Below are 12,751 nucleotides of genomic sequence, written 5' to 3'. Positions count from 1 at the left end.
GCAACGTTTTTCCAATCTTCTATTGTTCAATTTTGGTGAGCCTGTGCGAATTGTAGCTTCCGTTTCCTGTTCTTAGCTGACAGGAGCGACACCCGGTGTGGTCTTCTGCTGCTGTAGCCCATCTGCTTCAGGGTTCGACGTGTTGTGTGTTCAGAGATGGTATGCTGCATACCTTGGTTGTAACGAGTGGTTATTTGAGTTACTGTTGCCTTTCTATCATCTCTAATCAGTCTGCCCATTCTTCTCTAACCTCTGACATCAATAAGTTGGTTGTGCGTGAATATATATATATATATATATATTTATATTTATATATATATATATATATATATATATATATATATATATATATATATATATATATATATATATATATATATATATATATATATATATATATATATATACACACACACACATATATATACATATATACACCTACATATACACTTGCCGATTTGGACACTTTACCAATTTCTTGGTAACACAAATTGCTAATCAGCCAATCACATGCCAGCAATTCAATGCATTTAGGCATCTAGATGTGGTGAAGACGACTTGCTGAAGTTCAAACTGAGCATCAGAATGGGGAAGAAAGGGGATTTAAGTGACTTTAAACGTGGAATGGTTGTTGGTGCCAGACGGGCTGGTTTGAGTATTTCAAAAACTGCTGATCTACTGGGATTTTCACACACAACCATCTCTAGGGTTTACAGAGAATGGTCCGAAAAAGAGAAAATAACCAGTAAGCGGGAGTTGTGTGGACAAAAATGCCTTGTTGATGTCAGAGGTCAGAGGAGAATGGCCAGACTGGTTAGAGATGATAGAAAGGCAACAGTACCAAGGTATGCAGAATACCATCTCTGAATGCACAACACGTTGAACCCTGAAGCAGATGGGCTACAGCATCATAAGACCACAATGGGTGCCGCTCCTGTCAGCTAAGAACAGGAAATGGAATCTACAATCCTGCCTTGTCTCAACGGTTCAGGCTGGTGGTGGTGATGTAATTGTGTGGGGGATATTTTCTTGGCACACTTGGGCCCCTTAGTACCAATTGAGCCACAGCCTACCTGAGTATTGTTGCTGACCATGTCCATCCCTTTATGACTACAGTGTACCCATCTTCTGATGGCTCCTTACAGCAGGATAATGCACCTTGTCACAAAGCTCAAATCATCTCAGACTGGTTTCTTGAACATGACAATGAGTTCACTTTACTCAAATGGCCTCCACAGTCACCAGATCTCAATCCAATAGAGCACCTTTGGGATGTGGTGGAATGGGAGATTCGCATCATGGATGTGCAGCCGACAAATCTGCAGCAACTGCGTGATGCTATCATGTCAATATGGACCAAAATCTCTGAGGAATGTTTCCAACACCTTGTTGAATAATAATAATATTATTTATTATTTATTATTAATAATAATAATAATAAAATGCCACAAAGAATTAAGGCAGTTCTGAAGGCAAAAGGGGGTCCAACCCAGTACTAGCAAGGTGTACCTAATAAAGTGGACAGTGAGTGTATATATATATATATATATATATATTATATTAGTGCTGTCAGATGATTAATTGTGATGAATCACATCCAAAATAAAAGTTTATGTAATATGTGTGTGTACTGTGTATATTTATTATGTATAAATACACACACATGCATGTGTATATTTAAGAAAAAATTTATATTTCTATAGTAAATATATTTATATATAATATAAATAATACAAATATAAATCTATACATGTAAATACATGTAAATTTTTTTAATTATATTCTGTATGTGTGTGTATTTATATATACATAATAAATATACACCGTACACACATATATTACATAAAAACTTTTATTTTGGATGCGATTAATCATTTGACAGCACGTATATACAGTGCCCTCCAAAAGTATTGGAACAGTAAAGACAAAATTGCTTTGTTGGCTGTGGAGTCAAGACATTTACAAATATGATTAAAAGATGAATATGAGACAAAACTACAGAATGTCACATTTTATTATTGGGTGATTCAACACATAGATGTTTTACCAGCTAAGAAGTTCAGCACTTTTATGATGTGGGCATAAGTATTGGAACAGTTGCCTCACAGGTCTTTCTAAGTGATCAGATGTGTCCTGTTGCATTAATTCTTCAGATATTAAAAGCAGGGAATGTGTCGTATCAGTTATACACATTACTTCTGCATTCTGAATCTTGCATTCGATGATGACACACACAAACCAGGATGAAGACGAGGGAGCTGACTTTGAGAGAAAAGCAAGCAATTTGGATGCTAAAAGAAAAGAGGAAGTCAATTAGAGCTCTAGCAAAAACAAAGGGCATGGAGAAATCAAGAGTTTGGAAACCACCAGCGACACCAGCAACCAACAACTACCTGATCGGCTGAGAAAACAACAGTAGTTGATGACAGACAAATCATAAAAGCTGTGAAAATGAACCCTAAAAGACATGTCTGTAAAATCACCAACAACTTCCAGAAAGCTGGGGTGATGCTCTGACAATCTACTGTCCTCAGGAGACTTTGACACAGAATTACAGATGCTACACAGCAAGATCCAAACATCTGACCAGCACCAAAAATAGAAAGGCAAGATTAGAGTTTGCAAAAAAGCACAAAGGTGAGCCAGAAGAGTTTTGGAACTGTGTTTATGGACCGATGAGACAAAGATGAACCTTTATCTAAGTGATGGGAAAGCAAAAATGTGGAGAAAAAAAGGGAACTGCAAATGATCCCAAGCATACAGCCTCATCTGTAAAGCATGGTGGAGGTGTTGTCGTGGCATGGGCATGCATGGCTGCCTCTGGAACAGGCCCTCTCAACTTTACTGATGACTTAATGTATGATGACAGTAGCAGAATGAATTTGGAAGGGTACAAAACCATCTTGCCTACCAATATTCAAGAAAATGCCACCAGATTCATTGGGAAGTGCTTCATATTGCATCAGGACAAAGACCAAAAACACCCTGCCACTTCAGGCAAGGAATTTATAAGGGCAAAGAAATGGAAAGTCTTAGATTGCCCAAGTCAATCTCCAGATTTAAATCCGATTGAACATGAATTTCACCAGCTGGAGAGGAGAGTAAAGGCAGAAACTCCTCAAAACAAGCAACAATTGGAATTGGCTGCATTAAAGGCTGGGAAAAATATTTCAAAGGATGAGACCAAGAGTCTGGTGATGTCTATGGCTCACAGACTCACTGCTGTGATTGTGTGCAAGGGATCTGCAACTAAATAATAGCTTTTAATCTTTTATATCTGCCTTATGTTCAACTGTCTCAATACTTAAGCTCACATCAATGAGCGGGATGCACTCTAAAAGTGCTGTTCTTTTTATTTGGTAAAACATATGTGTTGAAACGGCTAATAATAAAATGTGACATTCTGTAGTTTTGTCTCATATTCATCTTTTAATCATATTTGCAAATGTCTGGACTCTACAGCCAACAGAGCAATTTTGTCTTTACCGTTCCAATACTTATGGAGGGCACTGTATATACAGTTGGGCAAAAAAGTATTTAGTCAGCCACCAATTGTGCAAGTTCTCCCACTTAAAAAGATGAGAGAGGCCTGTAATTTTCATCATAGGTACACTTCAACTATGAGAGACAGAATGGGGGGAAAGAATCCAGGAAATCACATTGTAGGATTTTTTATGAATTAATTGGTAAATTCATCAGTAAAATAAGTATTTGGTCACCTACAAACAAGCAAGATTTCTGGCTCTCACAGACCTGTAACTTCTTCTTTAAGAGGCTCCTCTGTCCTCTACTCGTTACCTGTATTAATGGCACCTGTTTGAACTCGTTATCAGTATAAAAGACACCTGTCCACAACCTCAAACAGTCACACTCCAAACTCCACTATGGCCAAGACCAAAGAGCTGTCGAAGGACACCAGAAACAAAATTGTAGACCTGCACCAGGCTGGGAAGACTGAATCTGCAATAAGCAGCTTGGTGTGAAGAAATCAACTGTGGGAGCAATTATTAGAAAATGGAAGACATACAAGACCACTGATAATCTCCCTCGATCTGGGGCTCTACGCAAGATCTCACTCCGTGGGGTCAAAATGATCACAAGAACGGAGAGCAAAAATCCCAGAACCACACGGTGGGGGGACCTTGTGAATGACCTGCAGAGAGCTGGGACCAAAGTAACAAAGGCTACCATCAGTAACACACTAAACCGCCAGGGACTCAAATCCTGCAGTGCCAGACGTGTCCCCCTGCTTAAGCCGGTACATGTCCGGGCCCGTCTGAAGTTTGCTAGAGAGCATTTGGATGATCCAGAAGAGGATTGGGAGAATGTCATATGGTCAGATGAAACCAAAATAGAACTTTTTGGTAAACTCAACTCGTCGTGTTTGGAGGAGAAAGAATGCTGAGTTGCATCCAAAGAACACCATACCTACTGTGAAGCATGGGGGTGGAAACATTTTTCTGCAAAGGGACCAGGACGACTGATCCGTGTAAAGGAAAGAATGAATGGGGCCATGTATCGTGAGATTTTGAGTGAAAACCTCCTTCCATCAGCAAGGGCATTGAAGATGAAACGTGGCTGGGTCTTTCAGCTTGACAATGATCCCAAACACACCGCCCGGGCAACGAAGGAGTGTCTTTGTAAGAAGCATTTCAAGGTCCTGGAGTGGCCTAGCCAGTCTCCAGATCTCAACCCCATAGAAAATCTTTGGAGGGAGTTGAAAGTCCGTGTTGCCCAGCGACAGCCCCAAAACATCACTGCTCTAGAGGAGATCTGCATGGAGGAATGGCCCAAAATACCATGAAAACCTTGTGAAGACTTACAGAAAACGTTTGAAAACCTTGTGAAGACTTACAGAAAATGTTTGACCTCTGTCATTGCCAACAAAGGGTATATAACAAAGTATTGAGATGAACTTTTGTTATTGATCAAATACTTATTTTCCACCATAATTTGCAAATAAATTCTTTAAAAATCAGACAATGTGATTTCCTGGATTCTTTCCCCCCATTCTGTCTCTCATAGTTGAAGTGTACCTATGATGAAAATTACAGGCCTCTCTCATCTTTTTAAGTGGGAGAACTTGCATAACTGGTGGCTGACTAAATACTTTGTTGCCCAACTGTATATATATATTCATTTGCAAAAACAGATAACTCAAAAACCATGTTTTTTTTTTGTCCTGCATTCCAATTAATATCAATCAAACTGCAGTTGGGTTGTTTTGATTAAATAATAACTAAAAAAAAATTAAAATACAGCAAACTAACACTATAAAACAAAAAAAATATGATAATAAAAACGTGATTTCCGAACATTTTTATCTGTTTTTGCAAATAAACTCTTCATATATATATATATATATATATATATACTATATACAATTATGAACTGATAAAAAAGTAAAATAGAAGCATCTGTCAAAAAATGTTGTTGCTTTATTATATTGCACCTGATTACAATGTAATACTAAGACAACAGTTGTCTTTGTTTAATATATGATACATTTGAGGTGTGTGCTTGTTTGTGAGTTTGTCATCAAATACAGGTTTTTAATTCAGACACACCTGCATATGTCAGTGTTTTAGACCAGCAGTCACAGAACACCCATCTCTGATTACTGGATCTCATTCCCCACAGAACGAGAGCAGCATTCTCCCTGACTGCAAGCTTTGTTAATATTATGTGGGTTAGTCCAGGCTGCAAGGCTACGCTTCTAATTCGCTGCTCTCTCAGCAGTCTGTCAGACCTGATCCCAGATCAGAGGTGTCCTACTGTCTCCCATTCAGCCTTGGGCAGTGTGTCCTGCGGGCATGTCACCAGCACAGGCGATCAGATGCCCGGAAAGCGTCTAAAGACAACAGAGCTATGCTGCTACTCACCTTTTGTTTCCAGGATGTTGGACATAGTTACGCTTCCAATTTATGAATTTCTGTATGAATAATAAGAACACCTCAACTTTATGGTTTCATAAGTAAAACATTTTAAATAAAACTTACAATTAGGGCTGTCGATTGTCAGGTTTTTTTTTTGTGTGACTGATTATTGAAAAAAACTACACAAAATTCCACAAATTTTCTACCATCAGGGCAAGTTTTTGAGAGCTGCTACTACACACAATGGACATCAGCAAACCAGACTACACACTGTTATAATTAAAAATACAAATACATATATACACTATAATCGCTGAAGAATCATGTGATATTGAAAACTAGAGTAAAACTTGATGAAAATTCAGCTTTGCCATCAAAGGAATAAATTACATGTTAAAATACTTAAAATAGAAAAAAGTTATTTTAAATTGTAATAATATTTCACACAATTTACTGCTGTAACTGTGTTTAAAAAAAAGCAGCAATGGTATGCATGAAAATACTTTTTTCAAAATCTTTTGCAATATCTTACCAACCCCAAACTTTTGAATGGCAGTGTACATAAATACAAAGATCCAGCAATTTGAGAACCAGAATTCCATTTTTTGACGTGCAACCCATCACTCAAGAACATTACATTACATTAAACGTCACATGCACTGGCCTAACTTTATATCTGCTGCTTTTTACTGTTAGTCTTTACCAAATTCAGCACAAAACTGATTCTATGCCTTTCCAAGGGTAGTTTAAACATCCACTTTAAAGAGCCACAAATGCTCAGCAAAACTGATGGAGGATTTCAATGAAAGATTAACTGGACACATTACAAGAGCCTGGAGCTCTTCTCTCTCCTCCTCCATTCTGTCTACTCAGGCTAGACACGAATCAGTTATAGCAGATGCTTTGCAACCTCTGTATATGAAGTAATGCAAAACCATTCACAACACTATATTTTACATTCCCTGCGTTAATGTGGTACTAGATCAATGTTAAAACAGATTTCAAATAATACTTGTATATTGTTGTTTCCCTTGATTATTTTTAGTGCAATAAATGCTTTTTTTTTTTTGCATAATTTGGATATTATTACTAAAATTGTATAATTTGATGTTTGTTTAATTTTCTTTTTTTATATTTATTTGAATAACTTTTTTTTACTGAACAGTGCAGCACTTTTTAATGTGCTATATACTTTAAATAAATTATCTTAGACTAAATCAGTTTTTTTAACTAATAATTTTGAATATACTCATATAAATGGACACTGTAAAGACAACGGCGAATAATACAGTCTGTATCTGCCTCTGTAGACTGTCTGCCATAATCCATTCACTCTACCTACAGTACATAGCTCGCCTGGATATTCCTTAAAAATGTCCATATAAAGGCAATGACAAAAGCGGAGTTCATAAGAGCAAAACCCATGATTTCTTTCTCCTGTTGTTTCCAGCCATAGCCTGTTTCCATGGTAACTCAGTCGGAGACAGATCTGTGGAGAAGGGCACACCCCCTCCCCACCTCCCCCTGGCAACCTGTACACGAGCATGCGCATGCAAGTGTAAGTGTGCACCATCTATTGTGTTTCCAGCCATGATGAAAACATTTATTCGTGAACATTTACATGTAAACATTGGCGATCATACTTGTGTCGCAATGTTACCCTCAGTCACAATCATGTAAGCATATCATCACTGACCCCACCCAGGTCTGACCCCATTTCCTCTGTGCTGCTCCAGAGAACTCTGGGTGGAGTCCATGTTGCTATGTGCCTGACTGCTCGCGGTGCCACCCATCTTCAATATCCGCCCCACCCCATTATGCAAAGTTTGTTTTTCCTCTCTTTCCTCCCCTGAAGCTGAGCAAGACACCCAGTATTTAAATCCTTCTTCTAACAGGATGCCCAGCCCTGCCCAACCATTTGGGACAGAAACCCTTCCCAGATAAACAAGAGGTTGAGCAACAAACAGCTCCCTTTTGCCCTCCGCTCGGGCCGCTACAGGAAACCAACCCTAAACAGCAGTCCCAGAGTGCGGTCGGTGAGGTCTCGAGAGTTTGGGAAGGCACCGTGCAAGATGTGTGCATCTGATTATGTTGCGAGGGACCGAGACCTGTCTGCATGACCTTGGACTCGGGACAACTACGCAGATCCTATGTTTGCAGAAAGCACTTTCATCTCAGTAAACACTATTCTGTTTGTTAGAAAAGCAACAGTGTCTTAAAATAATCCACAACTGTGGGCTTTAGGGTGGGAAGTTTCATTTCTTGCCCACCAGACAACGGCTGTTTTATCAACCACAAGCAATTTTAATTTTTTTCAGCATTAACATACAGAACTCATGATGTATGGGTATCTCTTCAACTATGGGCACTTTTAGCCCTTTGGAAAATAACTAACTTTTCACACTCTCACTTTCACACTCTCACTTCTCACAGTTTGTTTAATTTGTCTACTAACAATGTCCAACAGTAAACGTACATACATCCCAGAAGAATCCCAGAAGTCATTTTTGTCCATTTTTTGTCTGAAAGTCATGAATATTTCCACCACATCGCCATTGATGTATTGTGTTTAATAGAGTTATGTGGTGGAAATTACATTTTAAAACATTTTTGGAATAAAAAGGCACTTTAATCTTGTTATTTTCAGAGCAAACACATTATGTATTCTAATACACACAAGTGAATTGTAATGACAGAATGAAATGATGGTAAAATTCCTTTGTTGTCTTTGCAAATCACATGCTTTTTATTTAATCTTAAAGTATTCACTGACACTTTTGTATGCTTATGTACTAACTTTATATAATCTGTTTTCACATCTAAGTGCTCTTGAAAAGAATTTAGACCTTTCATGTCCTATAAATGAACAAAGAACAAAGTGAAATACAACTTTTCCCTTCTTTTGCTGTTTTTATTGTTCCTTTCGTCTCATTTTGGTCCACTTGTGTAATACTATTAGTATCCATTTATGGTATCTATTGCAATGTGAGATGAAACAAAACAAGTGTGACAATACCTCACGTGCTTGGGTGTGTTTGAAACGAGCAGTGAAGTGCAACAAATATCTGAATATATAAATATAGCAATGACCTACACCTTGCAGATTTTCAAATGACTTCAAAATCTAAATTAAATGTTCAAAAATCATGGTTTAAAAAATGTCTTGCCAAAAGGCTATTTGACATGTCTTACAGGTTGACCGCTACATAAATCAAAATTACCCAGCACTGCACTAACGCTGGTGGCAGGAGTTAATTTCCCACTTTGCTTACTTGACTTGAAATTAAGCTTTTAATTTATATGTCCACCACTTCAAAAGCAGATAATACGTCTGTCACACAGCACATACTCCCTAACAGCAGGAAGTACACAGGCAGCTGAGGACAATCAACCCCATATCTGCATATCATTATGAGTATGGCGCTTTCCTGCGAAGAAAGGACAGAAAGATGCAGTTGTCTGAAGCTAGTCTTTTCCTAAAACAAATGTGAAGGAAACAGACGCTTTTAATCATCTTTCCCCATTCCAGTTGATTTATTTTCCCCTGTGATCACAATTTCATAAGATTTCAGCATTCACCTTGGGCCAGGCTGATGTTAAGTGCTTCACCCAGGGGCACCCTGGTGATCAAGTAAGTAATTCTCAAACTGTTAAGTTATTCCCACTTGCAAACCTCCAACCTTTTTTATTCTGCAAAATATTATTTTCTTACGGAGTACTTTTTGTCTTGTTTTTCAGTACAAATATCTAAACATTCTAAAAGATGCATTTACTTTAAAAGCAAAATGACATTGTAATTGTCTTATTTTCTGAAAATGTATTAATGAGTTTTTGCATAAAACAAGAAAAAGAATTTAGTTTTCCCTTTGATTTAAGTTTATTTCTCTCACACCTGTGGCAGATAGGGTAGAGTGGGGGAAAAGGCCCCCCTTAAGGACTGTGTTAATTGTTTTCTGTAAAATAAAGATTAAATGTTTTCAGAAAAGTTATCATAGTTTTAGTGACACTGACATAAATTATAAACCAAGTATGAAAAATGTCCAGAGTTTTTATGTTATTAGATTTTTAACAAAAATTCAATTTGTACCAAGGGGGAGTTTTACCCCACCTATGGGGCAAAACGCCCCCATGGGTGGGGTAAAATGCCCCCCAGTCAAACAAAGCAATTTGCTTTAAACATTTACAGCAAAATCAGAGTACATGCAGTTTAAGCTTAAAATAAAAAAAGAATATAATCAATAATTATGGATTACAAAATTATAATAGCCTATTTGAAAAAAATTGTTAGCTTATGCTAACTGGCTAGCTAACTAGCTACCTGATGCTAACTTGAGGTCATTTTATATATAAAGTCCAAATATTTTGATTCAACCAACTAGGTTGAATACATTTGATGGAAAAACAAAGGATTTGATGTTCAGAACAAAATAACTACCGTAATTGGCCATTGCCCCCTGGGGGCGTTTTACCCCACTGACTATGTTTGAGAAAAAAATTGTCATTCTGAAAATATAATGATATTTTTATTAAATAACACATACTCTCCATCTACAGGCCCAACTGTTCTCATATCATATATAACTGTGATGTTCTACAAAACAACAAGCTTTAAAACACTTTTTTTTTTTTTCTTACTGCTGAAAATGAGATCATTTACTGTGAAATCCATTTTCTCTCCGGTACATCACCAGTGTAAGCTTCATAGTAAATACTTCTACATCACTCTCCTCAATGTAGTCCATAGTTACAATAAAAATTTATCTAGACTTTATCTTGGGGTTATTTTGGAAAAAACAGTAGGGGGCGTTTTCCCCTACTCTACCCCATTTTTTCTTGTTTTAAGCATAAATTATTTTTCTTTTTTTGACTTAATGTCAAATGTTAATCTTTGACAATGCATTTTGCTTCTCAAGTGTATGTATCTTGTGTTACAAATTTTTTGAAATTTGTACTGGAAAACAAGACAGAAATACTGAGTAAGAAAAAAATGCAGTGTATCAGGGAATCAACCCACTGTAACTACAGTAAAATTAAAAATGAATCAGTGACAATTATGAAACGATCCAGAAATAGGACCTCACCTTTACCCTGGAACTTGGCCTCATCCAGAAGAGGTAACATGATAGTGGAGTTGAGAGTTGAAGGGGAGCGAACGGCTGTGGTGTACATGAGGGGCAGTGACTGCACCACCACAGGGATACGGTGCACCTGGCTGGGAAGTTTACTGGGGCTGGAAGGGGGGACGGGGTGGATGATGTGCAAAAATTGCTGGCCTCTAACTCCATGAGAAGAGCCCACCAAGGGCCTGGGTGTCAAAACGGAGGGCATTCCCGAGGAGACTGAGGTGATGACGGAGGGTGAGGAAGATGATGATGAAGATGGAGAGAAGGCTGAGGTAATGGGGGAGGTGTTGGAGGAAGGAGATGACGTCCTTGTCTTGTTGATGGACAGGTCTACGGGCTCTGTCTGCGTCTGGAACTGCTCGGACGAGAGCAGGTCTTCTGGAGGTTCCGCCTTTACTTTGCTGAGAAGGAGCGGCACAGTCTCCATATCAGGATAGCCGTGCACTTTGGGTGACTGTAAAGAACAAAGAAATAAATTAATGTGGTGTTAATTTTGTTAGTTATACACATATATCCGGGTGTGTGTTCACGGTGTGTGTGTGTTCACTGCTGTGTGTGTGCACGTTGGATGGGTTAAATGCAGAGCACGAATTCCGAGTATGGGTCACCATACTTGGCAGTATGTCACTTCACTTCACTTCTATACACACACATACACAGATAAATTGTATTTATTTTACAATATGTTTAATACGTAAATTTTACAAATATACAGTTAAACGATACAAAGATAACTTTTTTAAAGTAATAATTCACAATTCAATGAGTCCGATTCAACCTGCGTTAGCCGATTGTTTTGTGAATCATTTAAAAAATGAGTAAATGATTCACTGACTGAAAGAGTCAGATACAAACCATGTTTGCAGACTGTTTTGTGAATCTTGTGAAAAACGGCTCATACAAGACATTTGTTTGTGAATCAAAAAAATCTAACATTATGTCACACTCTGGATTACATATGAAATGTTGCTTTCTCAACTAAAAGAACATCATCATGGAGACAGGACCTGTCAACCCCACAGGGGCGTCTGCCCCCCAAAAAAACAGAGTAAATACAAAGTGCTAGCAAACAGAGCATTGCTCTCTGCAGGAAGCGCATGCAGTGAAATGATCGCTCCTGAGCAGGCGGCTAATCATGACAGAGCAGCTCATTAAACCGAGGGGAAAAGTTCTCGAATTGTGACGGCAGATGTGATAAACGGTCTGCTGCAGAATCATGGCTCGACTTTGTTTATCGACTCACTTTTCTTTATGCAGACTGAGTGGGCCTGTAGCAAATTACACTTTACCCCCCTGAACTCATACTATTTTTACTCTGGACACGTGGAGTCACTCTGAGCGCTGCTGACCATGAATCAGCAGTATGCGGTACAATAAAACTGCATTTGAATCCAAAAACAATGAAACGTCAGGCAATTAAATATGCTGACGTGACACGTAAAATCCCAGGTTGGGTCATTCAGGGCTCAGAGGTCAAGACACATGACCGAAAGGTCAGGGTTACAATACTAATTTGATTGGGCAGGGAAAAGAGCAGTACTTTTAGAACAAAGAGACCCCTTTCTGCAAAGTGTGACCATGCTGACAACAATGGTTTAATGGTGATTTAGTCAGGAGTTTTGGGTCTAAAGGAAAAGCACAATGAAACTTTTGGTAACACTTTATTTTAGGGTCTCTTAACTAGTTGCTTATTAGCATGCATATTACTACAATATTAGCCATTTATTTGTAGTAATTAAGCACATATTAATG

At 38.1% G+C, this 12,751-nt stretch overlaps 1 protein-coding gene across 1 annotated transcript in view; it reads right to left on the bottom strand.

Annotated features, from left to right (window-relative positions):
• The window catches only part of LOC306876756 (Krueppel-like factor 12), a 50,321-nt gene that overhangs the window by 14,784 nt on the left and 22,786 nt on the right, over positions 1-12,751 (bottom strand). Inside the window, exon 3 of the mRNA XM_079428153.1 lies at positions 10,958-11,453. Within this exon, the coding sequence (XP_079284279.1) occupies positions 10,958-11,453 (496 nt within the window). The remainder of the gene's footprint in view (positions 1-10,957; positions 11,454-12,751) is intronic.

The sequence above is a fragment of the Barbus barbus genome, assembly GCF_936440315.1.
Source record: "Barbus barbus genome assembly, chromosome: 11".
Taxonomy (NCBI): domain Eukaryota; kingdom Metazoa; phylum Chordata; class Actinopteri; order Cypriniformes; family Cyprinidae; genus Barbus; species Barbus barbus.
The sequence above is the reverse complement of the archived record's forward strand: the minus strand, read 5'-3'. Positions and strand labels throughout refer to the sequence as shown.